General features: G+C 36.5%; 13 protein-coding genes, 18 long non-coding RNA genes and 3 other non-coding genes across 34 annotated transcripts; 16 read left to right on the top strand and 18 right to left on the bottom strand.

The window, feature by feature from the left end:
* Positions 1 to 23: 23 nt before the first annotated feature.
* Positions 24 to 1,118, bottom strand: SPOM_SPNCRNA.4642. Its single transcript, NR_194001.1, has one exon. It is a non-coding gene; the product is annotated as a non-coding RNA (long non-coding RNA).
* bcp1 (thioredoxin peroxidase) lies at positions 361 to 1,574 on the top strand. Its single transcript, NM_001021024.3, has one exon. It carries the CDS (start codon positions 652 to 654, stop codon positions 1,237 to 1,239), a length of 588 nt encoding a protein of 195 aa, NP_595117.1. The 5' UTR covers positions 361 to 651; the 3' UTR covers positions 1,240 to 1,574.
* On the bottom strand, positions 1,398 to 3,626 carry csc3 (WD repeat-containing protein). The gene is made up of 3 exons (NM_001021023.3): positions 3,390 to 3,626; positions 3,126 to 3,352; positions 1,398 to 3,081 (listed from the first exon to the last, which is right to left on the bottom strand). Exons 1-3 carry the CDS (start codon positions 3,546 to 3,548, stop codon positions 1,629 to 1,631), a joined length of 1,839 nt encoding a protein of 612 aa, NP_595116.1. The 5' UTR covers positions 3,549 to 3,626; the 3' UTR covers positions 1,398 to 1,628.
* SPOM_SPNCRNA.4641 lies at positions 1,614 to 2,408 on the top strand. The gene has a single exon (NR_194000.1). It is a non-coding gene; the product is annotated as a non-coding RNA (long non-coding RNA).
* Positions 2,610 to 3,709, top strand: SPOM_SPNCRNA.4640. Its single transcript, NR_193999.1, has one exon. It is a non-coding gene; the product is annotated as a non-coding RNA (long non-coding RNA).
* A 220-nt stretch (positions 3,710 to 3,929) lies between these two features.
* On the bottom strand, positions 3,930 to 5,694 carry cnp20 (centromere receptor protein cnp20). The gene has a single exon (NM_001021022.3). The coding sequence runs from the start codon at positions 5,511 to 5,513 to the stop codon at positions 4,074 to 4,076; it is 1,440 nt and encodes a 479-aa protein (NP_595115.1). The 5' UTR covers positions 5,514 to 5,694; the 3' UTR covers positions 3,930 to 4,073.
* A 322-nt stretch (positions 5,695 to 6,016) lies between these two features.
* Positions 6,017 to 6,942, bottom strand: SPOM_SPNCRNA.1335. The gene has a single exon (NR_150209.1). It is a non-coding gene; the product is annotated as a non-coding RNA (long non-coding RNA).
* On the top strand, positions 6,402 to 7,236 carry SPOM_SPBC800.12C (ubiquitin family protein). The gene is made up of 3 exons (NM_001356260.2): positions 6,402 to 6,526; positions 6,584 to 6,647; positions 6,689 to 7,236. Exons 1-3 carry the CDS (start codon positions 6,419 to 6,421, stop codon positions 6,928 to 6,930), a joined length of 414 nt encoding a protein of 137 aa, NP_001342970.1. The 5' UTR covers positions 6,402 to 6,418; the 3' UTR covers positions 6,931 to 7,236.
* Positions 7,237 to 7,464: 228 nt separating this feature from the next.
* On the top strand, positions 7,465 to 7,848 carry SPOM_SPNCRNA.4639. Its single transcript, NR_193998.1, has one exon. It is a non-coding gene; the product is annotated as a non-coding RNA (long non-coding RNA).
* A 90-nt stretch (positions 7,849 to 7,938) lies between these two features.
* Positions 7,939 to 9,295, bottom strand: SPOM_SPBC800.11 (inosine-uridine-preferring nucleoside hydrolase). The gene has a single exon (NM_001021020.3). The coding sequence runs from the start codon at positions 9,268 to 9,270 to the stop codon at positions 8,101 to 8,103; it is 1,170 nt and encodes a 389-aa protein (NP_595113.1). The 5' UTR covers positions 9,271 to 9,295; the 3' UTR covers positions 7,939 to 8,100.
* A 15-nt stretch (positions 9,296 to 9,310) lies between these two features.
* On the top strand, positions 9,311 to 10,059 carry SPOM_SPNCRNA.1334. Its single transcript, NR_150208.1, has one exon. It is a non-coding gene; the product is annotated as a non-coding RNA (long non-coding RNA).
* SPOM_SPNCRNA.1333 lies at positions 9,932 to 10,465 on the bottom strand. The gene has a single exon (NR_150207.1). It is a non-coding gene; the product is annotated as a non-coding RNA (long non-coding RNA).
* Positions 10,466 to 10,708: 243 nt separating this feature from the next.
* On the top strand, positions 10,709 to 14,729 carry ede1 (EPS15 repeat-containing family actin cortical patch component protein). The gene has a single exon (NM_001021019.3). The coding sequence runs from the start codon at positions 10,840 to 10,842 to the stop codon at positions 14,188 to 14,190; it is 3,351 nt and encodes a 1,116-aa protein (NP_595112.1). The 5' UTR covers positions 10,709 to 10,839; the 3' UTR covers positions 14,191 to 14,729.
* Positions 10,939 to 11,618, bottom strand: SPOM_SPNCRNA.4638. Its single transcript, NR_193997.1, has one exon. It is a non-coding gene; the product is annotated as a non-coding RNA (long non-coding RNA).
* SPOM_SPNCRNA.4637 lies at positions 11,871 to 12,711 on the bottom strand. The gene has a single exon (NR_193996.1). It is a non-coding gene; the product is annotated as a non-coding RNA (long non-coding RNA).
* On the bottom strand, positions 13,009 to 13,850 carry SPOM_SPNCRNA.4636. Its single transcript, NR_193995.1, has one exon. It is a non-coding gene; the product is annotated as a non-coding RNA (long non-coding RNA).
* On the bottom strand, positions 13,965 to 14,784 carry SPOM_SPNCRNA.4635. Its single transcript, NR_193994.1, has one exon. It is a non-coding gene; the product is annotated as a non-coding RNA (long non-coding RNA).
* A 140-nt stretch (positions 14,785 to 14,924) lies between these two features.
* SPOM_SPBC800.14C (uncharacterized protein) lies at positions 14,925 to 15,541 on the top strand. The gene has a single exon (NM_001021018.3). The coding sequence runs from the start codon at positions 14,988 to 14,990 to the stop codon at positions 15,468 to 15,470; it is 483 nt and encodes a 160-aa protein (NP_595111.1). The 5' UTR covers positions 14,925 to 14,987; the 3' UTR covers positions 15,471 to 15,541.
* Positions 14,965 to 15,511, bottom strand: SPOM_SPNCRNA.4634. The gene has a single exon (NR_193993.1). It is a non-coding gene; the product is annotated as a non-coding RNA (long non-coding RNA).
* Positions 15,542 to 15,638: 97 nt separating the features above from the next.
* SPOM_SPNCRNA.4633 lies at positions 15,639 to 18,113 on the top strand. The gene has a single exon (NR_193992.1). It is a non-coding gene; the product is annotated as a non-coding RNA (long non-coding RNA).
* sum2 (translation initiation inhibitor) lies at positions 15,769 to 17,721 on the bottom strand. The gene is made up of 4 exons (NM_001021017.3): positions 17,635 to 17,721; positions 17,538 to 17,596; positions 17,318 to 17,499; positions 15,769 to 17,209 (listed from the first exon to the last, which is right to left on the bottom strand). The coding sequence occupies exons 1-4, from the start codon at positions 17,685 to 17,687 to the stop codon at positions 16,223 to 16,225; spliced, it is 1,281 nt and encodes a 426-aa protein (NP_595110.1). The 5' UTR covers positions 17,688 to 17,721; the 3' UTR covers positions 15,769 to 16,222.
* Positions 17,948 to 19,822, bottom strand: trm6 (translation initiation factor eIF-3 gamma subunit Gcd10). Its single transcript, NM_001021016.3, has 2 exons — positions 19,709 to 19,822; positions 17,948 to 19,572 (listed from the first exon to the last, which is right to left on the bottom strand). Exons 1-2 carry the CDS (start codon positions 19,801 to 19,803, stop codon positions 18,279 to 18,281), a joined length of 1,389 nt encoding a protein of 462 aa, NP_595109.1. The 5' UTR covers positions 19,804 to 19,822; the 3' UTR covers positions 17,948 to 18,278.
* Positions 19,823 to 19,975: 153 nt separating this feature from the next.
* Positions 19,976 to 20,815, bottom strand: SPOM_SPNCRNA.4632. Its single transcript, NR_193991.1, has one exon. It is a non-coding gene; the product is annotated as a non-coding RNA (long non-coding RNA).
* Positions 20,280 to 21,375, top strand: tsf1 (translation elongation factor EF-Ts Tsf1). The gene has a single exon (NM_001021015.3). It carries the CDS (start codon positions 20,363 to 20,365, stop codon positions 21,260 to 21,262), a length of 900 nt encoding a protein of 299 aa, NP_595108.1. The 5' UTR covers positions 20,280 to 20,362; the 3' UTR covers positions 21,263 to 21,375.
* SPOM_SPNCRNA.4631 lies at positions 21,220 to 21,440 on the bottom strand. Its single transcript, NR_193990.1, has one exon. It is a non-coding gene; the product is annotated as a non-coding RNA (long non-coding RNA).
* SPOM_SPNCRNA.1332 lies at positions 21,309 to 23,052 on the top strand. The gene has a single exon (NR_150206.1). It is a non-coding gene; the product is annotated as a non-coding RNA, possible alternative UTR (long non-coding RNA).
* brx1 (ribosome biogenesis protein brx1) lies at positions 21,508 to 22,605 on the bottom strand. The gene has a single exon (NM_001021014.3). It carries the CDS (start codon positions 22,412 to 22,414, stop codon positions 21,527 to 21,529), a length of 888 nt encoding a protein of 295 aa, NP_595107.1. The 5' UTR covers positions 22,415 to 22,605; the 3' UTR covers positions 21,508 to 21,526.
* Positions 23,053 to 23,060: 8 nt separating the features above from the next.
* atb2 (tubulin alpha 2) lies at positions 23,061 to 24,868 on the top strand. Its single transcript, NM_001021013.3, has one exon. It carries the CDS (start codon positions 23,103 to 23,105, stop codon positions 24,450 to 24,452), a length of 1,350 nt encoding a protein of 449 aa, NP_595106.1. The 5' UTR covers positions 23,061 to 23,102; the 3' UTR covers positions 24,453 to 24,868.
* On the bottom strand, positions 23,856 to 24,234 carry SPOM_SPNCRNA.4630. Its single transcript, NR_193989.1, has one exon. It is a non-coding gene; the product is annotated as a non-coding RNA (long non-coding RNA).
* Positions 24,869 to 25,186: 318 nt separating the features above from the next.
* rpl4301 (60S ribosomal protein eL43) lies at positions 25,187 to 25,671 on the top strand. Its single transcript, NM_001021012.3, has 2 exons — positions 25,187 to 25,372; positions 25,473 to 25,671. The coding sequence occupies exons 1-2, from the start codon at positions 25,216 to 25,218 to the stop codon at positions 25,598 to 25,600; spliced, it is 285 nt and encodes a 94-aa protein (NP_595105.1). The 5' UTR covers positions 25,187 to 25,215; the 3' UTR covers positions 25,601 to 25,671.
* Positions 25,672 to 25,679: 8 nt separating this feature from the next.
* SPOM_SPNCRNA.4629 lies at positions 25,680 to 25,893 on the top strand. The gene has a single exon (NR_193988.1). It is a non-coding gene; the product is annotated as a non-coding RNA (long non-coding RNA).
* Positions 25,894 to 26,257: 364 nt separating this feature from the next.
* On the top strand, positions 26,258 to 26,329 carry SPOM_SPBTRNAGLN.03. Its single transcript has one exon. It is a non-coding gene; the product is annotated as a tRNA-Gln (tRNA).
* Positions 26,330 to 27,197: 868 nt separating this feature from the next.
* On the top strand, positions 27,198 to 27,269 carry SPOM_SPBTRNAGLN.02. The gene has a single exon. It is a non-coding gene; the product is annotated as a tRNA-Gln (tRNA).
* Positions 27,270 to 27,651: 382 nt separating this feature from the next.
* Positions 27,652 to 27,723, bottom strand: SPOM_SPBTRNAGLN.01. The gene has a single exon. It is a non-coding gene; the product is annotated as a tRNA-Gln (tRNA).
* Positions 27,724 to 27,881: the final 158 nt, after the last annotated feature.

Here is a 27,881-nt window from a genome sequence, read left to right as displayed (position 1 = left end):
TTGTTATTTTATTTATATTTCTGTAACGCTGTCGAGACGGACAATCAGAGAAAATGCTGTTACAGTTTACGAAAGACCATTTTTTAAAGCCATACTAGTAAAAACGACACCATGTTAATAATGATTTGACTAGAAATTTTATGAAAGAAAACATTCTTTAGTCATAGTAGGATGCAAAGCTATTCCGATTGTATAAGCAGGGGAAGATCGGTTCCCTATCGATCGTTTGAAAGGTCAGCTAAATACGCTAAATACGATTTTACGGGATCACATTGGTAATGTTGTAAAGTAATATCAAAGCGAAGCTAACAAATTGGTAATATTTATGTCGTGATTCTTCACTACCTGTACTTTCTTCCTACACCAGAAAGAAAATCTCAGGTGTTATTGTAAAATTGTTTTTATTTTGGTACCGAAATTCTGAAAGTTGAGTAGTAAAAAGTTCAGAGTACTTCATCCTGAACAGAGTTTCACTACTTTGATCATTTTATCTAGCCTTTACAAGTTAAAGCGATTTAATACTGATCAGCATTGACACCAACGTTTTTGGTTTTACAGGTGTTGTTTAGAATATAAATTTATATACTGCAGCTCTGCATCAACCTTTCTCCTTCCCCTCTAGCATTTTTCTTGCACACTTTAAGCCTGTCAATGGACGCCCCCAGAAGATCTAGCAGATTGGCAGCCAAGATTGCAAACGTCTTGGATAGCAAAGGAACGATTATTCCTGAAGCTGCTCCAGTAATGCTGAAAAAGCCTGCAAAAGATGAATCAGTTGATTCAACTATTCAAGTGGGAGACGTAATTCCCGATATCACTTTGCCTGACGAAGATGGAACTTCCATTCGACTTCGCGATATTACTGCAAATAAAGGGCTTGTAATTTTTGCCTACCCAAAAGCTAGTACTCCTGGCTGCACGAAACAAGGTTGTGGTTTTCGTGATAACTATCCTAAGATACAGGCCTCTGATTATGAAGTTTTAGGGTTGTCTTTCGATACTAGCAAAGCTCAAAAAGCTTTCAAGGATAAGCAAAACTTTCCTTATCATTTGCTTTCGGATCCTAAAGGTGAGCTAATTAAAAAGTTAGGCGCTGAGAAGCCTGGTGGTGGAAAGCTGTTTAGAAGCCATTGGATCTTTGAGAAAGGTACTGGCAAATGCATAGTGAAGGAAATTGACATATCACCTCTTGTCAGTGTTGACAAAGCCTTTGCTGTAATCACTGATTCTGAACCTTAGTTGACAAATTGTCTACGCTCATTGTCAAATTTGGAGGATAGTCTACATGCCTATTGCTATATGATTCATGATGAAATTACACTTTTTTATGTCTTGCTACAATGTGCTTCAACCCTGAAGATACATTCAAATATGATCACTACACAATTTTATACAAGTTGATGGTCCAAGTTAGTGTTGTTCTTATTTTAGTAACGTTGAGATTAGATTAAATAGTTGCCGTATATCTAATACAAATATAGCTCCAGCAACGGTGTAGATTTTTGGTTCATTACGGTTAGAAATCGTAAATCATTATTTTTTAACAAATAACTCATTTTGATTAGAAAAGTTGGAAGTTTCATAAAAAGAGGGAAATCTTCCTGTATTCGTTTATCTTTGTTAGTGCTTTATGGTAAATATTTGCGGTCGTAAACAGAAATTCGCTCTTTACAGCCCACAATCAAATGCTCCAACTTATCGACGGGTGAGTTGATCCAAAGAATATCTGATAAATCAGTAATTTCCTCTTGAGCTTCTCTGCTAGGTAAGCTTTCGAGAGTTGAAAGTTTATCGTCCTGCCTCAAGAAAAAGACTCTTCCATCAGATGCACTAATCGCGAATTCCGGACGATTTACAGCAAACGCAATACCAGTCAAAGAGACTTTGCTAATCGATTTCTCTGCAAGCAATTCCTCACTCTTTACATCGAACACTCGCACCATGCCATTTTCATGCAGAGAATATAAGCGATCAGGGTTACCATTTTTCCATACGATCTTGTTGATCCTGTCTTTAACAGCCGGATTACCAATAGCAGAATTTCCAGCAATGCGCATTTGGCTTACAAGAATTTGGGTATCTAAATCATAAAATCGAACATTCCCATCGTTATAGGCAATAGCAATTCTACTATCGGTAACTGACATAGATAAAGGCTGCTTAGAATCACATCTTATCTTGAACAATTGTTCACCAGTATATTTCCAACCTCGCACAGTACCATCAGATGATAATGAGAGTAAGATTGGGTTGTTGTCTTTAACTTCATGACAAAATAGCTCCCAAACACAATCTTCATGTCCCTGAAAAATAGTGGATCCAGTCAGGATTTTCGATATTGAGTCAGACGTTTGATTAGCCGGCAAACTCCAACATCTGATAGTACCGTCATGACCTCCACTAAATATGTGATGAGTAGCTTTAGGTACACAAACGCACAACACCGGGCCCTCATGTCCATAGAAGGTCAAGTGGGGTTTTATAATTCCCATAGAATTATCATTGGAGTCTTCATCAAGACGCCATACATTGATAACACCGTTTTCAGTACCAGAAGCGAAGCTTGGTGTACTTCCAGGAAGTGGTTGGTGTGTAATACATTGAGTCGATGTTCCTTTGTCTGACTCAAATTTTAATGTCCATTTCTGTTCTTTCTTCTTTTTCGCTTTTGATTTTTTTTGATCTACTGGGCTTTCGATATTGAGTTGCGCGAGTGTTTGCTCATTTGAAGCAACGGAATCATCTAGAGTAAACGAAGGGGACTTTGTAACTTCTTCTTCCTTCTTCGGTAAAGATTCACCTGAAGAAAGTGGTTTCATTATTTCATCTTCTAAAAGGTCATCACTAATTAATTCAGAAGAGGAAAGCTTGTTCATATTTTCATTTCTTGCATACTCCACCTCAAAAAAGTTGGCATCATTAACGTTCCCTTTATTTTGAGAGGGTTCCATAACGAATTGATTATTTTGCTGAGTATTATTACTTTCTTTAGGTACCTTAATTCCACGAGTAGGCTCCTGTAAAACATTCCAACTCACGTTTGGTTGCATGTTAGTAAGATAGACGATCTCCTGTAAAGATCTAAACATGTTAATAACCTCCAATTCTATAAAACAACTTCTTACTTTTTAATATAGTTTTTACTTTTCAGTAAGCAGGCTTCTGCATCGGCCTTTGTATTGTTTGCGGCTGGTTTATCAAGTAGATGGAATTCGTCTAGATCTTTAACAGATATATTTTTGTCTTTCCTTAATTCTCTAAGTGATTTTTCAAGCATTTCGGCACGTCTTTGCTGAAAACTAAGAGACTGTTCTAACTTGGCCCTTTCTCTTTCCAGTTGAGCAACCCGAATCTAATGATTAGCTAATACAGTAATATAAGATTAATACCTTCAACTCAGCTCTTTCAATTTCCCATAAATTATGGTCCCTTTCATTCTTGAAAGCCTCGTACTGTAAATATTGAATTACACCTTGCAATGTGTACAAATTGGGCTCTTTGTCGGCACGTTTTTCATCTTGCCGTTTTAATGATAGGTTGGATTTCATAAATGCTTTATTTCGACAAAATCCCGGGTATATAAAAACCTTTAGGACACTCGTGAATGAAAGTCGTTGATGGCTTATGAGAGATTCAACATAACACACCTGAGAGTAATTAGCACTACTACGGATGTTCCCTGCAAACTCATCTTTCAAATACTAAAAAAAATTATAAAAATAAATGTTTCTTGCAGTTAGCAGATAATGAAATTTATTTACTTGATCATGTAATTTTAACTAATGGACGAAAATAAATGTTGGCTAAATTACAAATAATCAAAAGCTGTTAAACAAACTTGTAAGTGTATCGAATCAAGCGTTCTTGCATAGGTTGCAAATTTTGAAAATAATTCTATTTCCTAAGAAAACAAATTTTCTAGACGTGCCTTACAATTAATTAATAATATAAAAATAGCAATAAATATAAATAATCATTAAATTAACTATTAATAAAAAATCTTAACATCCAAAGAGGTAAAACGATGAAAAAAATTCTAATATACAGGGATGAATGTAAAGGAGAAGTACGCATTAGGTTCTCTTAATTGCCGGAGGTGCAATTTCACGCGATAAATATTGCTGCATTAGAGAGGATAGGGATTTTTTCTCACTTATTTTCCTTTGTCTTTTCATAAGTAAAACCACGTCCTGCGTGTCAATTGTTTTCCGATGAGCATGGTCTGCAAAAGCCGAAAGGTCATTCGCGATCTGTTTGAAAAAGAGTTCAGAAGCTGTAGTTAGTTCTTCAATCACTGATCCAGCAATTTTTTTCTGTGAATAGGAATTAGCCAACTTCCTAATATTTGTTTCCGGTAGCACAAGTGTTGAAGATTTGGAATATCTTCTTTTAGGTTTTTTAAACGGAGAATCTTTTAGTTTATTTAGAATTTCCCCATTATCTTCATCATTGGGTATTTCTAAAGCAGAATCAGCATCCATTGGTGCGTCTACTACTGGGGAATTGACAGCTTCGTTGGCATTTTCAAGCAAGTTATCATCTAGTAAGGGTTCAAAATTTGAGATTTCTTCCATCAATTCTCTTTCATTGTATGCTTTTTCACCAAATTCCTGAATTGGATCGGCTGGGAAAGTATTTTCGCGCCTTAAAATCTCAAGGCTGGCGCGTTTAGAAGGTAACTCAGATAATCGAGAAGAGAGAGATGATTGACGGGATCTGGAAGCTCTTGAAGAGTAAGATGGTTCATCTTCTAAAATGTCCGGGCCTAAATTAAAAATGGGACTTTGATATTGGTTCAGGGTCGCAACATGGCGTTGGAGAGGTGTACCGTCATCCATGTCATCTGTTTCATAATCACTTAAAGGAATGCGAAAAATAGGAACTTCGTCATTTTTTAAATCTATGAGTCGATTACTAGAAGCGGTACTTAACGCGCTTTCTTGAACTTGGTCAATATTATTTTCTAATCGTTTTTCTGAGATTAGAGAATCACGAATATTACTGACACGCCTTCCATCTGGTGTAAAAAAGTCGCTAAGGCGCTGTGGAGCACGCCTTGGAGCTTCGATGGATTGTATCGTCAGATTTGCATCGCTAGTGTCGGTACCTGGAGATTGGGAATTCCTTTGTTTAGCATCATTTTTTAAAGTCCGACGCTTATTCGAAGACAATCTTGGTGTCTTTTGAGACTTTTGACTATTAGTTTGTGGAGTATGTCGTCGCTCGGAGGATTCTGATTCAGCTGGTGATGGTACTGGATTTTTTGCCAGCGCACGACTGAGCATTCTGAGAATGTCTCTAGGAGTTGTTGCGGAAAACACATTGCTCCTTCTCCTTGCTAGACTATTCCTGCGTGCAAGAGCTCTCCGTTTATGAGGAGTAACAGTCCGTTGAGCAGAACGTGGAGTATACCTGCTTCTAGAGGGGGTAAAATGCCGTCGCTGAGAAAGTGTACCAACTAAATGTTGAAAGGAAGAGCTCTTGAGTGGCGTCTCATAATTGTGAGAAGCCATTGTAAGCGTGATTGATTAGAAATGTAGGTTGAGTGAATATATGTATACCATGCTACCTATACAGCGATTTGGAGTTTTTGATAAATATTAAGGAGAAATAAACAATAATAATCAATCCTTTTAAAAAACAAATGATTCGAACAAGACGATTTCAGGGCTGATTAAAGATTATGGCTCTAGTAAGGTTGGTTATATCATCTTTCTAATTAGTATACAACTACTTCACACTTTACTTGCTTAAGTTCTAATCTGTCTGTCTTTATATACGCATCTTTTCTAAAACTGCTCCATAGCAATCTTATCTAAAAACATGAAGGAATACAACCTCTTTTAAAAAATCGAAGTAAAACGCAAAGATACTTTATGTGCCTATGAAATAAGATGAAAGCATGAAATGAACAATTAAACTATTTAGCTTTATTGTTTGCTATAATGATAAGCAAAACATTTAGGGAAACAATATTTAAAAACTACTAAACTCTTAACTTTCAGAAACTTGTATGGATAGTATTTGCAACAGCAACTTTATTAACAATGCAAAGATTTCTTATGACTTTAATAATTTATTTAACAGTAAATTTTTAAAATCATAATTATTATTCTTTTTGACAATTCTGAGTAAACTACGTTCGCGAGGTTGTAAAGCTTAAGGCATGAAATAGACGAAGTTATAGAATACTTTATGTTGAACTTGAGCGCTATTACATCAAGGATTTGGACTCTTAAATTTGTCGGTTAGCAGCATTGTAACATAATTATCAAAAACTGAACGTCAGATTTGATGTGTTGTTTGTCAAAGTTGGAACTAATGGCATTTTGTATGATATTTGTTTCGAGATTTTCTCTTTAGTGGTTTTAGGACACTTGATAATTAGCTTGAGTAAACTTGACATTCCACCATCACCATGAGCGAGGTACAAATTGTTAAATCGTTTCTAGAAGAGCTTTCAAAGACCCCTAGGAATCACCCTGATAGTATTCCAATTGAAAAAATAGATGAAACTGCTATTTCGGTGCGTAATAATGATTCTTGTTTCACAAATATGCTATTGAAACTAATAGTTTTATAGATCACTATTCCTGCTCCACTGGTCGAGTTTCAAGGAAATTTAGCTTTGTTCGAGGAAAAGAAAGGTAAATTCTGCTTAAATAACTACTTTTAACTAAAAATCTAGTTCATGTTGTTGCGAAAACTGTCCGACCTCCCATTCAACAAGCATCTACTGAAATAAATGTACAGTCTACAATTTTGGAGCTTAAAGAAGTTTTAGCATCTCAGTTATCTACGCAACCTTCCTCTATCCGTTTGATGTACAAAGGCAAACCTCTTGTCAACTCCAGACTTCTAGATGACTATGTGGATGCCGACAGTGTCTCTGAAGTTAATCTTCAAATGTTTCTAATGAATATTTCTTAAATGACTTGTTTCATGTTGGTATTTACCTATATTAGTTTTTCTCCTATTTTTTGATTAGGAAAGTATTCGACGTCAGACACTTATAAAAAATGAAGTGTGTCATTACATACTTATTATGAAAGTTATAGTTATAACTATTACAGCTTTTCTTTGTGTAATTCGCTCTATACTTTCTCAGTTTTGCATATCTGGGATTTTTATGTTTCCCTTTTTATGCAAGACGCCGGCAAGTAAAATCTAATTTAAAACAAAAATCGAAAGAGCATAGTCAGTAAATAATGTAACAGACATTTTTTTTTTCTTGAATTCCGTACTATAGAAAAGTCAAATTGTATTTATTTATTGTTAACATTTTTCTTTAAAATTCGTATTTAAGCGCCCGTATTTCTTTCATAATTGCGCCCTATACCTCATAAAAAAAGCATAATAATTATAATTTTAAGCTAAATTTATTTCCTTCAACATGTTATATAGAATTGTATATTGATTTTGTCAATGGTTGAAAATTATCCCAAAAGTACAATGTTAAAAGTTTAGCTATTATTTTTTTTGGGATGTAGACTGCATTCATATGTAAAATTTAGCCTTAAAAGTTGAGGGGGTCGTATTTTTGTTTTTTTAAAAAAGGTGACTGATCATGTCCATTTCTCTTTTTTTATGACTTTAATCACCAAAAAAAATAAAAAATAAAAAAATGAATATCAAAAGTTTATACTGGCAAGCATAACTTTTTTTAGAACGATTAGTCGCTCAATAATTTGAGGCATTTGAAAATTAGCCCGTCCTTTTCAAAGGATTTATTCTCTTCATTTTATATTTCTAATTGGATTCTACTTTTCGAGAGCGGATAAAACCATTCATATGTAATGAATGAACAAGGATCTACGTTTGTAAAATAATAGTTTGCATTATTAAACTATTTAATTTTTAATAAATCTTATTAAATATCGATGTACGAACATTCATCTATTAAATGACAGAATACGTAAACTAGTATTTTGGTTTCACGCTAAAATGAATTATCGAAATTCTTTTGTGTATTGTTCAATTTAAAAAATATACCAATTACAAACGAGCGATTATCGGTCTGAGGTTTAAAGGAATAAATATAAATAGATATAACCTCTGGTATTTAACCACGATCTTTCATTATTAATTGATAATTAAAGTTTAATAGAAGCCCGTGGTGTTTGTTGTATTTGTTGTGTTGCTGATGGTGATATTGGAAGGAGTTATTATTGTTCCATTCATACAATAAGATGAATATTCAGCTGTCAAAGAATCATAAATCTTTTGATAAAACATTGCAACGTTAATTCCAGTTATCATGCTAGCTTTTGCTGTGCGAACACCCTTTTTGGGTACCAAATCGGCTGGCACCATTCGTAAGCTGCCATAAAATGGACTATCATAAGCAGTATCTACTGAAACATAAGCATCGTAAGAGCTGTTTACGATTTCCGGCCATGCAGCAATTGCAGAAGCAACTTCATCCCAGAAAGGAAATGATCCACTAGGCAATGTTCCATTGCCCACAAATTGCTTTGCATAACTTAGACCAGAATCGCTTTCAATATTTGCCATTCCACCTGCGCGCGCAATGATACCATTGTAGAGGCTTTGCGATGGGTACACTTGACTGGTAATGTTTCCGGCTATAATAAGCTCTGGCCAATCTGCGGTGATGGCAGTTTGAGCAGCTTCAGGTTCCATGAATAAATTAAAGTCACTATACATATCATTCAAAAAGTCACCCCCAGTAACTTGTGCGATTTGACTATCAACATAGCCGCCCATGATAACCAAAGACTTGGTGTTTTTAGCCAAATCAGGCCAAATTGAAAGAGCAATTGCCAAGTTGGTCATCGGCCCTGCCGCTACAATGGTAATCTCATTGGGGTTCGCTTTAACCATGTCGATAATGAATTGAGCTGCCGAGATTTGAGTATTGTATATATAAGATTCATTGTTTGTATTTGCAGTTTCATATTCAGGCTGCCAATATCCTTGCCAAACGTAACTACCGTACAGCTCCTGCCAAATTTGAAAAGTATTATTAGTGCGCAACAATGGCTGGGCAGCACCTGCGAAAGATGGTATGCAATATGTCAAATTACCAGTAGACAAAACATCCGAAGCCAAAAAAAGACTATCATCCAAGGTGTAATCTCCGTAAATTGCTGTTACACCAAGGATTTGTTGTTTCGCTTGTAAAGCAAATAAAACTTGTAAATCCGTCAGCCCATCATTGTCGATTATGACCTTTGAAGCAGCACTAGCGGCATAAGCACAAATGATACTTCCAAGAAGACCAATTGCTCCAAGTTTGGCAAAGTGCATGTTTTATTATTCCTTCCTAGGTTCTATTAAATTGACCAGCCTCCTAAGTCATATATAGTAACCATGATCTACACATTATCTGTAAAGACAGATATTTCCAACCGATAAACAAGCACATGTCAGATATACAAATTGGGTATAAATAGATAACCCAAAATCATCGTGTGAAAATGAACATCCGAAAGCTCGGATGTTAAGCCGTCTTTTATCGGCTACTTAAATTTAGTGTCTAGAAGCAAATGATCCCATTCATCCCGTTCTTTTGTGGTAATAGCATTGTCTAAAGGAGGATAAAAAAATTTGGTGTATGATTTTTGGTGTTGAGTAAAATCCTTCAATTCAACGATCTACTTTGAAAGCTAACAAATGTTTTAATCAACTGATCTATAATACCAGACTATGTTTAATCGAAAATGAGACAATCGGTTTTAACACGGTCTAGCACTAAGCAGCCGTCGACCAGGTAAAAATATCGAAGAAGAGGACAGATACTAGTTTTTTAAGTGATTTGACTTGTTTTACTACAGTGATGTAAATGTCTTTACTGGACTAAAAGCAATCTCTCAGAAGAATTAAGATACATCAAGAGAAAGCGTAATAATTGATTTTTGAACTTTCTAATCCGTGAGCTACTGTTCATAACTGGCAAACAAAAAAAGACTCTAAAGAAAGGCAATTGACATTAATCTATTGTAATTGACGTTGGCAGTGTGTATCTTAATTGCTCCGTGAATGCTGCTGATGTTTATTTAATTTACCAATAATGATTCGTTTTCTTTTGTAGATCAAATCATCCATTAAGAAGCAAACAAAGACAAGCTAAAGGGAATTTTGGATGTAATTGAAAGGTCAGTATGTCATGATGGCTTGTCAGAGATTGCAGTACAATTACTTTTTTACAATAAATGTAGAGGTGATGAACTCGGTAATTGGAAAGGTTCAATCTTAAGACGAAGCAATACACTATAGAGCGAATAAAAGAAACGAAAATTGATAATACCGAATAAGTTCTAAAAAAGTTGAGCTTTATTTACACTTCAACTTGACTATGCAACCAGGTGTTGTTTTGTCATACGCATCATTCTGTTGTGAAAATCAAAACATAAAAACAGTAAATTATTTCAAAAGGAACAGACATTTCAGATATCGTTTATGTACGACCTACTTACACGAAACTAGTTCAAAAAAATTGTCGGAAATGAATAGATCAATTAACGCAATGCCGTTAACCATCGTTATATAAAGCTAATGCGATATTGCAAATCATTATGAGCATATTTAAACGCTCTGTTTTCCACGCAAAAGCGTTTAGTGATAGAGTATCATATAGCTAACTACCTTAATTACTACTCCTGCTTAAGGTAGCAGGGTCGATTGCTTTATCTCGGTTACCTTGGATGCTCTCATATAATCGCAGCCTCTCAATTACACCTGATTCAAACAAGTGTGTCTTTTTTGACATTTTGATCGTATTGTAAATCGAATTCTCTTTTTTGGAGGTGATTTCTGAGTTTGCTCAACAAGTGATTTAGTATACTTGAACCACAACGTAAATTGAGCATAGTAGAGATGTCTTTGAATTTGTCTGCGGAAGAGCAAACCGCTTTTGACCAACTGTTTAAAATTGCAGATAAACAAGACATTGGCGTTATCACCGGAGAAGAAGCTGTACCGTTTTTGGAAAAATCGGGCTTAGCTCCTCAAGTCCTTGGTCAAATTTGGCAAATCGCAGATGCTGAGAATCGAGGATTTCTTACATTTTCTGGCTTTGTAATTGCCATGAGGTTGGTGGCTCTCGCACAAGAAAAGCTACCTTTTGATTACAAAAAATCGGGGAAAATTCCATATTTTGCCGATATCCATATCTCTGGCGTTGATTCTTCAAAGTTTGTTCAGCTGAATCGACCAAATAACGTTTCTTCTGGTGATGGATCTGATGGTTCTTTCTTACCTCCTATTTCTTCAGATGAAATGACACGGTATCAACAAATGTTTACTACAGTCTGCCCAACTGACGGTCTGATGGATGGTGACAGAGCTAGCTCAATCTTTGGTCGTGCACCTCTTAGTACTGAAATTCTTGCGCGAGTCTGGAATTTAGTTGATACTCATAAACGCGGGGCTCTGGATATTCGCGAGTTTAATACCGGTATGCATATAATCAACCTTTTATTAAACGGTTCCTTAAAGTCTCCTCCTGTTTCTATTTCACCATCATTTATCGCTTCCGCAGCTTCAACCTCATCAGTTTCTGCACCCTCTCAGTATCCCGGCCTCAGCCGAAGTCCACCTGTGCAAGCTCCAAACATCCCTGTTTCAGATCCATGGGCCATTCCATCTCAAGACTTGACTAGCTTCTGTCAGTTGTTTTCCAACGTTGATAAAGCGCACAAAGGATACGTTTCTGGTAGCGAGGCATATTCGTTTTTCCTTGCTTCTAAACTTCCTGAAGATGTCTTAGCACAAATTTGGGACCTTAGTGACACTAATAGTAACGGTAAATTAAACATTGGTGAGTTTTGTATATCTCTTTATTTAATTAAGCTCAAATTATCCGGAAAAGAGCTACCCAAAGTGCTCCCTTCTTCTATGCTCTCTTCGGTTGCTCCATTAATGCAAAAGAGCAAAAGCGTGCCAACTTCTATCCCTTCCGTTGTTCCTGCTAATATTTCGTCTCCTAATCCCAACCCTACGTTGGCTCCTAATCCTACGGGCCCATCCCGAGTAACTTCAGGAACTGAGGATTTACTAAGCTTGGATGCTACTCCTTTCTCTCCTACCCTTGCTCCTCAACATACATCTTCGAATGCTACAAAGCATTCAGCCCCCCCAGTAACTAAAAGTGCACCGTTCCCTGTTGTTTCACCTCTCCAACTTAACCATACTCCAGGGTTTCCCACTTCTCCAGCTGCTAAACCTAATTCCCCTACATCAACATTCTTTCCTCAATCCAGTTTTGGGCAGACGATTGCCAAAAACACCATGGACAAACCTTCAGCAGTTCGAACTTCTGTTCCCTCACAACTTGCTGCCCCTATTCCTCAGGTTGCGTCTGCCGAACAACTAAAATTAGCTGCAGAGGTACCCAAGTTAGAATCGCAATTATCCCAAGTAAAGAAATCTAATGATGATTTACAAAAGTCATCTCGCGATGTTGCCGCAAACTTAAGCGATGTCAAAGCCAAGGTCAGTGAAATACGAAAGGCCTATGATGAGGAACTAGCAAAAGCCAAGCAGATCAGTTTGGACATTGAAACTAATAAAGCTCAAACTGAGCAAGTTAATCGGGAGTACTCAATTTTGGAAGCCACGCTTAATGCATTGCAAAAACAGAATAAACAAAAGGGTGAAGTTTTAGAGCAAGTCGTTGCAGAATCTGAAGCGGCCAAGAATATGGTAGAGTCATCTAATGCTTCAATTCAACAACTTAAGTCCGAGGTTGCTGATAAAGAGCAGACGCTCGCCCAGTTGCATTTACAATTGGATGAAATGACTCAACGTCTGGTTAGTTTGGACGAAGAGAGTAAGGCTGTTTCGCAAAGAAAACTTGACCTAGAGTACAAAATTAATAACTCTAAAACGCAACTAGCTACCGCAACCGAAGAATATCACGAACACTCTAAACAATTGGAAGCTGAAAAGCAAGAACTCAGCAAATTAGAAGATGGATTGAAATCCGTTAACCTGACTGAAGAAGCTCCGAAACCCGAAGTGGATTCGACACCTCGTTTCCCATCTTTTACCAGCAATGGAATTACCACTGATAAGCCAACCCTTCCTGATACTACTTCCTCGGTGCCCACTCAACATAATTCTTTTGATGCAATGCATAATACTCTCCGTTCTCCATCCCTGAACTCTAATAATTCATCAGCACATGCTTCCACTGTTTCCCGAAATCCATTCCATAACTTGAAAATCTCAGGAGCTAGTTCACCGGTTTCAAATTTCTGGGAAAGTGAATTTGCTTCGGCTGTGTTTCCTAGAAGCATTTCAAAGACTACATCTCTTAGCGTTAATAACTCAAGTGTTAATCCTAGCTTGGACTCTGAACCTGTGCAGTTGTCAAATATGGAGGAGCCACAACATCAGGATAGCAGTGTTGTGGATGTATCAACCTCTGCTTCACAACGTGGATCCCCGGTATTATCTGACTTGTCAAAGTTAACAGGATCTGCCAGAAACACAGCTGAGCCAGTCGAGAATACAAGTGCGGAACCTATTGAAAACACTAGTGCACCTACACCATTTGAAATTGCTAATAAACAACAAGCCACTGAACCTATTAGTGCACCGTTTGCTACTGAAACAATTAGTACACCTGCTCCTGTGAAACCTCCTGTTCCTCCTTCTCGACGCGATAGGTCTGCGCAAGATGGAGTTGTACAACAAGCGACACCTCATATTCAAGATGAGTTTCCACCAATTCAGTTTAATGAGATTGATGATGATGAAAGTTCTAGTGATGAGGAGCCCCCAATGTCTAATCTTTCTCCTCAAATTTCAATTGGATCAGTCACGAATTACACCTCTGCAGTTACGGAGCTTCCTGATCCTAATCATCAATTAGAAATGTCTACGACTACTCATGTACAGCATCCTAATTCGGAGACTATACCCTCAAGTACTGAGAATCAGTACTTTGATACTACATCAGGTGCTTTTGAAGCAAATAGTAATACTGAGGTTACTGTCAATTCTAACGAAGTTAGTCAACCCTTTGATTTTGATACAGCGAACGAATCGGATAACGACGACGACGAGTTACCGGTACAACAAGTTGTCTCAGGATCTCTGGCTAATGATGCTTTTAACGTCGATGATGAATTTGATAATCAATTCGCAAATCTTCAAGCAGCCGAAATAAAGGATGATGACAATAGCTCTACTGATGAAGAAGAACATGCTGGGCATCATTAAGTAGCCGATAAAGCTTAACACTCGTTTTTCTTAATCCTTTTATTGCTGAGATCATTTTGGTATTTTTCCACATGAAGGTGTCAGTTGTGATTTGACTTGACAAATTTTATAAAAAAGTGTTAACGTATAATGGTTGGAAATCAAGTTTAACTGGTTTAATCTATGTAGGACAATTGAACGATATCTGTTAAGGGCTACAGAGATGAGAAACATACCTATCGTTTAAGAGATAGGGTATAGAAAAAAATTCGGATAAATTAATCCCGGCTGTTAACAAAGGTCAAACGTTACGATGGATATGCTCCATGTTGTGGGTATATGCTAAATCATGTTTCCAAAGGATCGTTAGACAGGATATTACACATTTGGAAATCGCAACCGCTTGAAATACTTCTAGGGTAGTACTCCGCTGGGCTAGCATACCATTGTCAATGCTTTAGCCTCGCAATCATGTAAATAGTTCTTATACTTACCAAATAAATCTGGTAATTTAGCACATTTCGGGGTATAAGCTATTAAACCAAAGCGTAGAAAACAGCCTCTGATATACCGTATCTTTTAGTAGGATTTCAGGATGGTATAAAATCATGAGAAAGGCTTCTGTTAAATCAATATCAAAGTCTTAATTTCATATTGCTTGTATACCCAGGTGGCCACTATGGCAATAGTAGCATATTACTATAAACAGTTTCTTAGTTACATATAAATTGGTAGAGGAAATTAAACGTTGGAATATACATTGTACTTAACATACACCTTCAGCCACACCAATTTTCACTCAATTTCACTAATTCACGATGAGTCTTGTCTATTTGTTTCAATCTGTCGGAATTCTTACTCCTTGCGGAAGTGCAGGAGCCATTGCTTACATTACCAGTCAAGTGTTGCCTGCTATTTTAATCGGTCCTGCAGACGTCGCTCTGGCTCAATGGAAATACATATATAGTATGGGCAAAAAGAGCTTCCCATTTTTAGCCATTGCCAATGCTCTGGTTCAGGGCTATTTGTCTTATTCGGAACGGAAGAGAAGTATATTCTCTTCAAAATTGTATGCTATATCGGCTTTATCTGGACTATGTATTATTCCTTTCACGCTTTTGTTTATGAAAAAGGACATTAACTCTTTACAAACGTTAAATCCAGATCTAATACTTAAAGATGTAAAGGCTACTCAAAATTTCCGCAGTATAATTCACAGATGGGGTTTTAAAAACTTATTTCGAAGCGCATTTATGTTTTTCTCTGGTTTAGCTTCAATCGCTGGATCAATTTACTTTTGATAACAAAACATAATTGTAATGTATCGTTTACGTGTTAACTCTTGCGTTCCGATATTCGTTGATGATCAAATAATATTAAGTTCTAATTTTTCTACTGCTGATTATTAAAACACTATATCACGTAGTTAAGTTCGTGAAATTTAAACTATTAAAAAATGCTAAAATTAAGAGAGCACATTTTTATTTTTAAAACGATTCGCTTATAAATTGTTCATACTGCTCAAACATTGTTGTTTGGATTCTATAGTTTGTCAGCTTCAAACAAGTCGACTGAATCAAATTTTTACAAAACGCTTTTCAAAAACGAAACGACTGTTGAAAAACACGGGTTGTTCAATGTTCAGTCATGCAACCAGCGATGCTTTGGGTCTATCAAGGTGTATAAAAGAATAAACATTAGCGGATTGGTTAAGTCTTCAACCTTTTGGTAATTATATGTAACCCATTAACATTTATTCGTAATACCTTTACGAAATCTCGGTATAGGATATCGTTTCAATGCTTGTTCTTCTTGCGTAATACATGAGCAGATAAGTATAGTTTTTAAAGCACTCTACAAGAACTTAACAAAACTCCTAAGTTAAATATCAAATAACAACGACTAATCCTTTTGGTTTATATAAGAGAACACCTTTTTTCGGGTCGTTAAATACATGTCCATAAATTTTGAGTTCATCATGATTGAAACGAAGACGAAGCTCAATCTAGAGAAACGAGGATACTTCATCTGTACTCATTATAAGAAATGCAGTTCATTGGTCGTTTGCAGGCTGGGCTCTAGGTTGAGAGCCATTGGAATTCCTGTATTGGTTATATTGATTTCTTGCATATCCACGTCCACGACCTCTACCACCACGTCCACGACCACGTCCACGACGGCCGCGATTTCCAGAGCCAGCAACGCCAAATGTCTCCATGTTCAAAGAACGTTCGCGATCTCGTAGAGCTCTTCTATCTGCAGCTTCCATACCCTTCTCTTTACTTTCACAACTAATATTATCAAAAAAAGATTGCTTAGGCTTGTAAAATTCTTCGGCTTCTTCATCATTTTTTCCTTTTAACAAATCATCTTTCATCGATTGAAACTTTTGATTTGCAGTTTGAAAGTCAAATTCGGTACGAGGCTTTGCAGCACTAGCATCAGGTTGAGTTGTAGGAACTTCTTTAGAAGGTCCAGATGTTTCAACGGTTTGGGATTGAGAGACATCCACAGTAGTATTCACAACACGGTCATTTGTGACAGTGGAATTCCGTATACTAGTACTTTCTTTTTCAATAGATGCTTCAATGGAGGGCTGTGCACCTGGTATCACTCCATTCGTGGGCGGCATGGATTGAAGAGACGGAGATGCAGATACCGCGGTAGGACCAGGAGCAGGCATGCCCGGAGCAAAGTTGGGAGGCTTCTGGTTTGAAGGCATTCCGTATCCAGGACGTACGTTGTACGGGGCCTGACCGGCAAACCCTTGAGAAACATTTTGAGCAAACTCAGGACGTTGACCCATTTGCTGTTGATCAGGTGCCCCATAATACGGGACCGCAGGTGTGGATGCGTCTAAGGGAGTACCCAAAGGCAAACCTCCAGGAGGTACAAATTGAGCGGGAGCATTCGGGTACATATAGTAAGGTGCACCTGCTGGAGGAGCCTGTTGGTATGGAGCTCCATAAGGGTTAGGTTGAACAGGCTGAGGAGGTTGGGCAGTCTGCGCTTGGTTCCAATTATACTGCCCGCTATTAGACTAATTATAGTTAAAATCATGATCTTGTCAGATATATAAAGAGTGCCAAAGATAATTAATACTAGATATACTAATGAGAATCTCCACCACTCTTTAGACGTAACATACCCCAATAATTGCAGGATCATTAGGAGGTTGAACCGGGGGAGCAGAAGGAGTAGTAGCAGGTTCCTCAATCCGTAAATCTTTAACATCGCTTCCACGAAAAACAATGTAATCAAATACATTATCTGATGGGGGGATTTCTTGAGAGGGATCTTGTTTTCTTCCTTCAGTACCACACCAACGGACTAAACTGTTAGTAATCAATGCTGGGTACTCAACCTACCATGCTTCAAAGCCAGTGTTGAGTCCTGGGAATTGATGTCCTGCAAAATGCCCACATAACTAAATATTAGTAAAGGAAAGATAATGCTCTCACGTACCGAATGTCAGATTTGCTAATTAGACTAATACGAGAACCAATAAATTCAGTCATTGGTTATAAACTCGACGAAGTAAAGCTTAGTGGTGAAAGGAGCGTGGTTAGGTGTCCTTTCGAAATTAACGAACTTGGCGATAGCGCTAGTATGGGGTTCATTATACCGAGTAAATAAGACCAAAATGCGACATTGTCATTTATAAGCTGTTTTTTCATCAGTTTTTATATTTATTTAAAATTAACATGCTTAAGATCAAAAAGGCTATCCACAGCTGCTCTGACCATGTACTACTTATTTTACTTAAATACGTATATGTGCAGCAGTCAAATTGTAACTAATTTTATACTTATTACAAGTAATCTATTTTTAAAAAGAATGAAAATGCCAAGCAAAAGACACTGTACTTTAACGCTCTTCAAAATTGAGTTAACCTGAAACCGCACCGTCAATTACATTATCCAACTAACATATTCATTTTCTGATACGTATGAAAATTTTAAGTTAAAGAATGAAACAAAAAACTTTTTAATATAACAAAAACCTTTTCCCAATTCAACGTAACTGAGTTTATGTCCAAAATTGTAACTCCCCTTGTTGATCTAATAGAGTAGCCTTGAAAAAAATATTCCAAAAGTAATATTTCATATCTAATTTTCCAATTTTGCTTTTTTGACAGAAGAAGTTTCTTTCTGGCCCTTACGTTTTGGAAACCTTCCGGCAGCTAGATTGCTGTCAGAAGTTAACACCTTGATCCCAGATAAAACGAAACCCATATCACCCCTAACAGTCATGAATGGATGAGTCCTTTCTGGCAAGACTTGGTAAGGTCGTGTACGAATCTCATGAATATCCAGCATGATGACTTTCTCTTTCTGTGTATCAATAGCAACGTCTCCTTGATCAACCTTTTCGTCATTTTCAGTACTTTGAGCTGTCTTTTCTACAAATAAGTTATCCCATTTAGATAATTGATGATACGTCTCGACTAAGACTTGCTGATATGTTGAGTATACCATGAAAGGACGTGATATACCGAGCTTTGGAAGAAGATGTTGAAGAACAGACATTGGGGTGTGAATAGATAGTATAAAGAGAGCATCATAGTTACCACTTTCAAAATCATCAATAGTATTCTTCAAACGGTTAAATGTAGCTTTCTTCGTTTCATAGCGCTTACGGTGGCGAAGTTTCATCTCATTCAACTCTGATTCAGGAATATCTTCAACCGAATACTCACTTAAAGTCTCGGTTGGATTCGTAACTTGATACCAATTCAAAGTTTTCAAAATCCCTTTTTGAACCAAACTATCCTCTTTAAAGTCTTGCCCCCAATACTCTAAACAAGAGCTATTAGGTTGCTCATTTGGATGGACCAGGGTTATTTTGCAATCACCAGCAACACGGTCAATAAGAGAACCAAGGAACATGCATCCAGTCTCATCAACTACCAAATATCTACCCCCAGGTTTAACATTTCCAAGAGTAAGCATCAAGCTTATACACTCGGCAGTAAGATCAAGTATCTTATACGGATCATGTTCAATCATGTAATTAGCCACAACTTCAACACAAGGTCGTAAAACCTGAAAGCGTTGAAGATACTTTTCCCCTTTTCTCGTAACATATTTCTCCTGAGCAAATAAAGTTTTTTGCTCAAAAGTTTTACTACTATTAGTCAACTGTTTGATGGCCTCTTCAGCACGAAGTCCACCAGCTTTAATGTTTGCGCGCAGTTCATCAATCTCCTCTTGAGTCATAAGCTGATTGCCTCGACAATCATTAAGTTCTTGATTCGTTTTCTTTTCTTCCTCGATATACTGTACCTCCCTTGTTTTTAAAACTCGAATTTTTTTGGGTTGATAAATTTCAAAAGTTTCGTCAAAATGCTTTCCAAACAAATCATCAGCGAGAAATGAACCAAATTTTCCGAGGTGAATTGTACTATTTAATATAAAGTCAGTAAGATCAATATGAACGAGATAAACTAGATCACCTCTATCTCCTTATGCAAAAAACAATTTCAATTGCTATCATTGAAAATGTACTTTAAATTGTAAATTAAGATCCTCATACTTACTTGTTTGGTTTCAATGTTACAAAACGAACATTGTCTGAAGGAAGCTTGATGAAAACGCTGCTGTTTTCGGAAATAGTTGATGCATGCCTCAGCATATTGTTCTTGGCAGTCCTCAGCAGTTGTGTCACGGCCTAAGCAATTTACATGATACATTCAAAATAGAATTATTCATGCTTAATGTTGTTCTCTGTAAAGATTGTGGGAAGAAGTAAGTTTTTTTTCTTTTCTTACGAAAATTCTTTGATTTCTTTGAAAAACTGATTTTTACAACAATCTCAATGTTCTTGTACACAAATGCCTCAGATTGCCCCATTAGAAAGATGTCTAACCCATGAGAATACATTATTACGTTTTTTACTCTAACTACTCATAGTTTCCTGCTGCTCTAATTATTATTCATCAGCTTTGTATTCATTTTTTTACTGTCCCAAGCTATATACTTCAACATCAGTTATGTATTTGAAATTTGTGCTTTTTTTTAAACGAAATGTAGTTCTTTTAATTATTTATACAATACTGATCAATTTGGATCACAGCCTTCATAAGCTCCATACAGTCTCTTAGCCAAAACAGAACCCCCGATTTGATAGACGGGCTACTAAACCAGAAAAATCGTATTCCTTTTTAACGATATACCTTGATACAAAACAAATTATGCTTTTTCAAAGGAGACTTCATTTTCATCAGTTTTTTGGGAAGACACGTGTCACAGGTAGTTTAAGTCGGCAATGGTATAGTAAATTACCAAGTAAACTGGCTGATATAAAGAAGTTGAGATCTGAAACCAATGCATCCATGGATCTTGTGAAGCAATCCGTTGAAGAGGCTGGTGTTGGAAACCTCGAGCTAGCTAGAGAGATTTTAAAAAAAAAGATCGTTCAGCGAGGTGGTAAGCTTGCTGAAAAATCGAAGAATCGTACCGCTAAAGAAGGTTGGATTATTCAATGCATTAGTGAAGATGGGAGGAAGGCTGTAATGGCCGAGATTAATTGTGAATCCGACTTTGTTGCTCAAACTACACCTTTTCAAGACTTAGCTAGAAGGATCGCCTCTACCTTCCTTCATTATCTTCCAACAAATCATTCTTCTTATTCTGTTGAAGCAACTTTAAAAAATGAGATTTTGAAACACCAAGCATATGTATCCAAAAATCATGAAGCCAATGAAAAAGATGTTTCAAGTAATGTATCTTTGGAGGAAGAAATTGTGAAAATGACTTCTTTTACAGGGGAAAAAGTTCAAGTACAGAGGCTCCATTGTATGAATGCAAGGGTTCCTAGTACTGCCATAGGTATATTTTCTCATGGTGCGAAACAATCTTCACCATTGCAACAATTAGGGCGTATTGGATCTATGGTACAAATCAACTCTGACTTAAGTACCCGAAAGGGATTATCGAATCAAATCGCTAAAGAAATTGTAGCTCAAGACCCATCCTCAACCTCTGAACTGCTTTCATTTCGTTCATTAGTGGATTCCGAAAAAACTATAAAAGACGTACTTGGACAGTCAACCATATTGGAATGGGTTCGCTGGGAGCGAGGGGGAAATTAATGATGCTTTCTCGCTTCAACTTTTGATTCAATTAATACCAATCCCCGCTTTATGCTTATTACAGATACTACACCTAAAGATGCGATAGTTAATGACAAAAGAAATTATTTTTTCTCTTCTTCAATATCTCCAGTACTCTTTTAAACTATAAAATACCTACATTATGTTTATGTGATCTTTATATTATAGACCAAAACATTGTTATAAAAGTTTAACTTTTACAAACACCATGCACCATATTTTATTACCTAAATACCTATAACACTAAGCAAAAACATTATCCAAAGGATCCTCTGGGATTACGTTCTGCTGAGCCCTAACTTGACGTTCAAGTTTGCTTTCTTGACGATTAACATAACGTTGAGCAGCTTGATTACGAATAGCAGCACGAACCATCGTACTACTGACAAAAGTATCGTTTTTATAGATGACAGGGCCACCAAAGGAGCCTTCGAGGATATTAATGATAGTCATTACAAAGCGAGGACCAATTTCAATCAGAGTGACAGGGTCTTTCGACTTATCCTCATTTTCGCGTATTTCGTAATTTCTAAACCAAATTTTTCCATCCGCAATAGTCAATGTGCATACCCGGTCTATAAAGGGCTTGCTACGACGAGCGCCCTTGGGGATACCGAAAGTTTGTTGCAACAGCTCTTTAACAACTTTAAGATGAGGAGCCGTATCAAAAGTTTTGTCAAACGAAAGAATAGGTCTGGAACCTTTAAGAGCATTTCCAGTCATATTTAACTCATCCATGGTGTGAAGATTTTCAACATGAAATTTTACAGTTGGACCGTTTGGAGCTCGAGCAATGTGAAGATACAAGTCTTCTCTTCTCCTAGACTCAAAAAAGAAAATATTATTACAGTTGTAGAGTTCGGCAAGCTCATTTAATTGATAAAGACGATCTTTCGAATCTAGTTTGCTGTCCTTTTTTGAATGAGGCATCATGCTGACCAAATCATTAAGCAAATGTCGCTGACGATATGTGACACCCCTAGAGGAAAGAACTAGGACTTTTTGTTTAATAGGAACAAATCCGGCAGAATGCTTATTTCCTTGACCGTTTTGAACAGGAACGTATTCCTCGTCCTCATCCTCATTCTTTGGAGCCCTTTCACTTGTTTTCAACTTATACACTGTACTCATTTTTTTTAAATCGTTTTATAAAAGCCTAATAACAGTGTTCCAAATAAATCAAAACTTTTTCCGCGTAACTCTAGTATAAGCCGGAACAAGGCTAAGAAACAAATAAATGCAACGTTTTTATATTTCGATCTATCAAATCCTCAATTACGGAAGGGCAATTAGTAGCGACACAAGAGATATACGCTGCTGACAAGTTTTTCGTCGTAATAAAAGAGCTTTTGAAGAGAAAAAAATTACGGCGGAGCGTTGCAATTCGTTATATATAATGTGCTATGCATAAACTCTACTTTTGCTAGGAATTCTCCTTGCCCTTATGTAATATTTTATATACTTTTAAAAAGATTTACATGAGGATATACCTGTTCTATAAAGGAGCACATGTTGAGTTTTAATGGAAATTTACCAATCCAATCTTTCACTTACAAATTGAGAAAATAAAAGGTGAAATTGATGAAGATCCTAATCTTTTTATGATTAGAAAGCTTAAAACACCTGACTGAGTAAGCTTCTTTTTGCAAGCAATGCATTATTTTAATGTCTATTTACATGTTTAGCATACTTCCTTCCGTATCATCAATAAATATCGTTAGACTTCTTTATTAAGGAATTGTTTTGATTAAGTGTACACCGCACTTCACTACAAACCAAACACCAAAAACCTCGTAGAAACCCTGGAAAGACGTTCGAAATGAGAGAGATCATTTCCATTCACGTTGGCCAAGCAGGAACTCAAATCGGAAATGCTTGTTGGGAACTGTATTGTTTAGAACATGGTATTCAACCAAATGGTTACATGAATCCTGAGACTGCATCCCAAAATAGTGATGGCGGGTTTTCTACTTTTTTCTCAGAAACTGGTCAAGGAAAATACGTTCCTAGAAGTATTTATGTAGATCTTGAACCGAATGTGATCGACCAAGTTCGTACTGGCCCATACCGTGATCTTTTCCATCCAGAGCAATTAATTACGGGCAAGGAAGATGCATCAAACAATTATGCTCGTGGTCACTACACTGTTGGAAAAGAGCTGGTTGATGAAGTAACTGACAAGATTCGTCGTATTGCCGATAATTGCTCCGGCCTTCAGGGCTTTCTCGTCTTCCATTCGTTTGGAGGTGGTACCGGTTCAGGCTTTGGTGCCCTTTTACTTGAACGCTTGGCCATGGAATACACGAAAAAATCAAAGCTTCAATTTTCTGTGTATCCGGCTCCTCAAGTTAGTACTTCTGTAGTTGAACCTTATAACTCCGTTTTGACTACCCATGCTACGTTGGACCTTGCTGACTGTACATTTATGGTTGACAACGAATCGTGCTATGATATTTGCCGTAGAAACTTAGATATTGAGCGTCCTTCCTATGAGAATCTCAATAGATTGATCGCTCAGGTTGTTTCTTCCATCACCGCCTCTCTTCGCTTCGAGGGCAGCTTGAATGTTGATTTGGCAGAATTCCAAACGAATTTGGTACCTTATCCTCGTATTCATTTCCCTCTCGTCACTTATGCACCAATTGTTAGTGCCGCCAAGGCCTTCCATGAATCTAACAGCGTTCAAGAAATCACCAATCAATGTTTTGAACCCTACAACCAAATGGTTAAATGTGATCCTCGTGCCGGTCGCTACATGGCAACGTGTTTGCTGTATCGTGGTGATGTTATCCCTCGCGATGTTCAAGCTGCTGTAACGACCATTAAGGCCAAGCGTACAATTCAGTTCGTTGACTGGTGTCCTACTGGATTCAAAATCGGTATTTGTGATCGTCCACCCCAACACATTGAAGGTAGTGAAATTGCTAAGGTTGACCGTGCCGTCTGTATGCTCTCCAATACTACCTCTATTGCGGAGGCTTGGTCAAGGCTCGATCACAAATTTGATCTCATGTATAGCAAGCGTGCTTTTGTTCATTGGTATGTTGGTGAAGGTATGGAAGAAGGCGAGTTTTCTGAAGCTCGTGAGGATCTTGCTGCTCTTGAACGCGATTATGAGGAAGTTGGTCAAGATTCGATGGAAGTCGATTACATGGAAGAAGAGTACTAAAGAATTTCGTTTATATGCTTTAAAGATTTTCATTTAATAACCTTCTTTTATACGTATTATATTTTTTTTTTACTTTTTCTCAATCTCTCTCACACTCTCTACATGACATATACAAAATTGCTAATACTACTTTTCTTTTACCTTACAAATGTTGCAATCGGTGAACGCTGTCAAAGTTTATTCACAATAACTAGAAGTATAAATTTTCTTTTGACATTCCCATGCAACTATGCATTCCATTCCTTTACGTGTCTTTCTTTCTGGTTGCATCGTCATTAGATTAAACTTGTGCTATTATGGTTGCAACCACTTGTTTACTGCACTCTTTTTTGGTTCTACAGCTTTCCCCGATTAGTTTACATTTTCAATACCCATATTTTTTTATCCTATTAGATATCCGTAAACTGTTTTGAAACTAATTTCTCTTCCGAGTCGTGTTAAGAATAGAAATAGCCGTTTAACACTTGCGTAAGCATATACTTTCTGTTTGTAAAGCTTGGGGATATTTAATTGGAATTTTTTGTATATAATAATTGTGAGATTGCTAAACGAAATAATGTGCTCAGCTGTCTTCTCAACTGTGAATAAATTAATTCCTACTCATTCTAATGTAAACAATACTCAACTCATCAAAGTAACGATGTTACTCGAGTAGTCCGTAAAATTGTTGGACGCATTTACGAAAAAACAGTCACAGGAGAAATAACTGTGGAAATTAATTTACCTTCAAGTTCACCAACGCAAAACACCCTTATAGTCCAAGATGACGAAGAGAACCAAAAAGGTCGGCGTTACCGGTAAATATGGCGTTCGTTATGGTGCATCTTTGCGTCGTGATGTTCGTAAGATCGAGGTTCAACAGCACTCCCGTTACCAATGCCCCTTCTGCGGACGTAACACTGTAAAGCGTACTGCTGCTGGTAAGTATTGTTTAGCTGATACTTTGGTTTGGCACGCATAATATGCCTCCAGTATCATGCAAGTCGTACGATAAAGAGCGATTTACTAACTATGAAATAGGCATCTGGTGCTGCAACGGTAAGGGCTGCAAAAAGGTTTTGGCTGGAGGTGCATGGACTGTCACCACTGCTGCTGCTACTAGTGCTCGCTCCACCATTCGTCGTCTCCGTGAGATGGTTGAGGTCTAAAAAATCATGACCAATCTATTGAGCATCTTTACATTTGTTAATAGAGGTGTAATTACGTTCACGTCCTATTTATTTTCTGTAATTAGTAGTAAATTTGTAAGGGTAGCAATTTTTTGTAGGATGGTGTATAAACTTTAGTTGCATGTTAGTAAAAAATTGTACGAATTTGAACAGCATGTATATTGGTGCTGCACTTCGTGGGAAGTGGAAGTACCTTGCTTTTCCATACGAATGCTAATAACAAAATAAGACTACTGAGTTGTCGGTTAGAATAATAGAGATAATTTTTTTTATTTTTTTTGCTTCAGCTAAATCCGTCATGCGCGTAGATAACAATAGTAAAGCTGTTAAGGTCATATCTGCCAGCTTCAGGATTGCAATTTATCAACATAATATATCATTTGTAAAAAAAGTCTTTTTTAATCCAAAATTCTTTAAAATTAACTACCAACATTTTCAAGGTACATTTTGTATACGTTTGAGGTATTTTATAGCAATGGAAAACACTTGACTGGTTAGATTTACGTTTACAAACACTGAATCTTGAAATCCTCAGCTAAAGGAATATTTTATGCAAATTCAACTACTTCGATATATTTGATAAAATGATACACTATGTAATATATATACTCTTATTTTCTTCAGGCGTTTAATAAGGGTTGTATGGTGTAATGGTTAGCACGTGAGATTCTGATTCTCGAGACCTGGGTTCGATTCCCAGTACGACCTGTTTTTTCGTTCCTAAACTACTACTCAGCTTTCTTTTTGGCTTTATTTATCATTTTTCTGCTTGCTTTTAAATGTAAGCATTGGATTGTGAGTAAATATAAAGTATTAAGGAACATTTAACTTTGAGCATTACTCCAGGTCGTATATTTCAGATACCTATGTTAATTAAGATGACGAGAATATGGATATACTGGATTCTAAATATTTAATTGAATCTACTTTAAACAAAGTAGGTTTCAAATTTATTTTATTTGTAATTTAAGTCACTCACCTTCAACATACACAAACTAGATGGTCCTACTACAAGCAATTCAACACATTGTTTTTATACTTATATTAATTATTTTTATTCCATAATTTATTTAAGTGTTGTTTCTATTTCAATCACTTTTTCACTATACTGTCTGTGAAAATAGTAATTTATAAAAAATAATAGTTACTTTTGCTTATTGCTATAAAGTCGTACAAGGAGAAAATAATTTAAATAAAGCAAGACACAAATTCAACTACAAAGTTCCATCTATGGCACATTTACGAGTTCTACATACAATATTACGTTTAATTCATTGAATACATTCATAAAATAATAGCATTATACACTTGCCTTTGAACCTGCTTGAATTGAATATACTCGCAATTAATTATTTTTATTATATTTAAAATATTAGAGGCATATTTTCAATTGAATTTTTAAAGGAATAAAAGACAGCTTGAAGTTTGAAACAGCACAAAAATATAGGCAGCATTTAATTCACTTCACAATTGGGTTGTTTAAATATAATTCCATGCATGTGAAATGTCAATAGTTGATATAGAGATCATATTATATAATAGTATAATAATAACAAAATTTACCTAGCATTCGAACGGTTGTATGGTGTAATGGTTAGCACGTGAGATTTTGATTCTCGAGACCTGGGTTCGATTCCCAGTACGACCTTTATAACCGTTCCTTTTTACATTTTTGCTAAAATTAGATTCAAATGATACTTTGGGTAATTACTTGTCTGTAATAACCAAAGTAAGATGGTATTGAGCAGCTTCAAATAAAATGCAGTTGTGCTACGACAAGAGAGTAATCTTCTAGGCAAGGGAGATTACAAGATTTCTACCAGTTGCTAACACCTTGACTTGTGAGTTATTGCGCAAATGTTTAGTGCTATATATAATATAGGATCAAGTCGTTTTATTAAAAAAAAAAAAAGCCAGCCTTCCTTAATAGTAAAGTTGCTACATTTACAATTACTGTTGACCGGTTATCATTCATGCAATTTGGATTAGTTAAAAAAGTTGAACATCACAGAATCATCCATCATTCATGAAGGTCGTACTGGGAATCGAACCCAGGTCTCGAGAATCAGAATCTCACGTGCTAACCATTACACCATACAACCAAATCAATTTTTTTGTGTGATATAGTTATTAATATTGGAGAATAAGAAAACAATTTAAATGCTGTTTGTACTATGAATCTAATTTTACAATTTAAACAACATACTATAATATTATCCTTTTGCGGTACAAAAAATGGATGAGGGATTTCCCTCAGCTT

This window comes from Schizosaccharomyces pombe, assembly GCF_000002945.2.
Source record: "Schizosaccharomyces pombe strain 972h- genome assembly, chromosome: II".
Classification (NCBI taxonomy): Eukaryota; Fungi; Ascomycota; class Schizosaccharomycetes; order Schizosaccharomycetales; family Schizosaccharomycetaceae; genus Schizosaccharomyces; species Schizosaccharomyces pombe.
The sequence above is the reverse complement of the archived record's forward strand: the minus strand, read 5'-3'. Positions and strand labels throughout refer to the sequence as shown.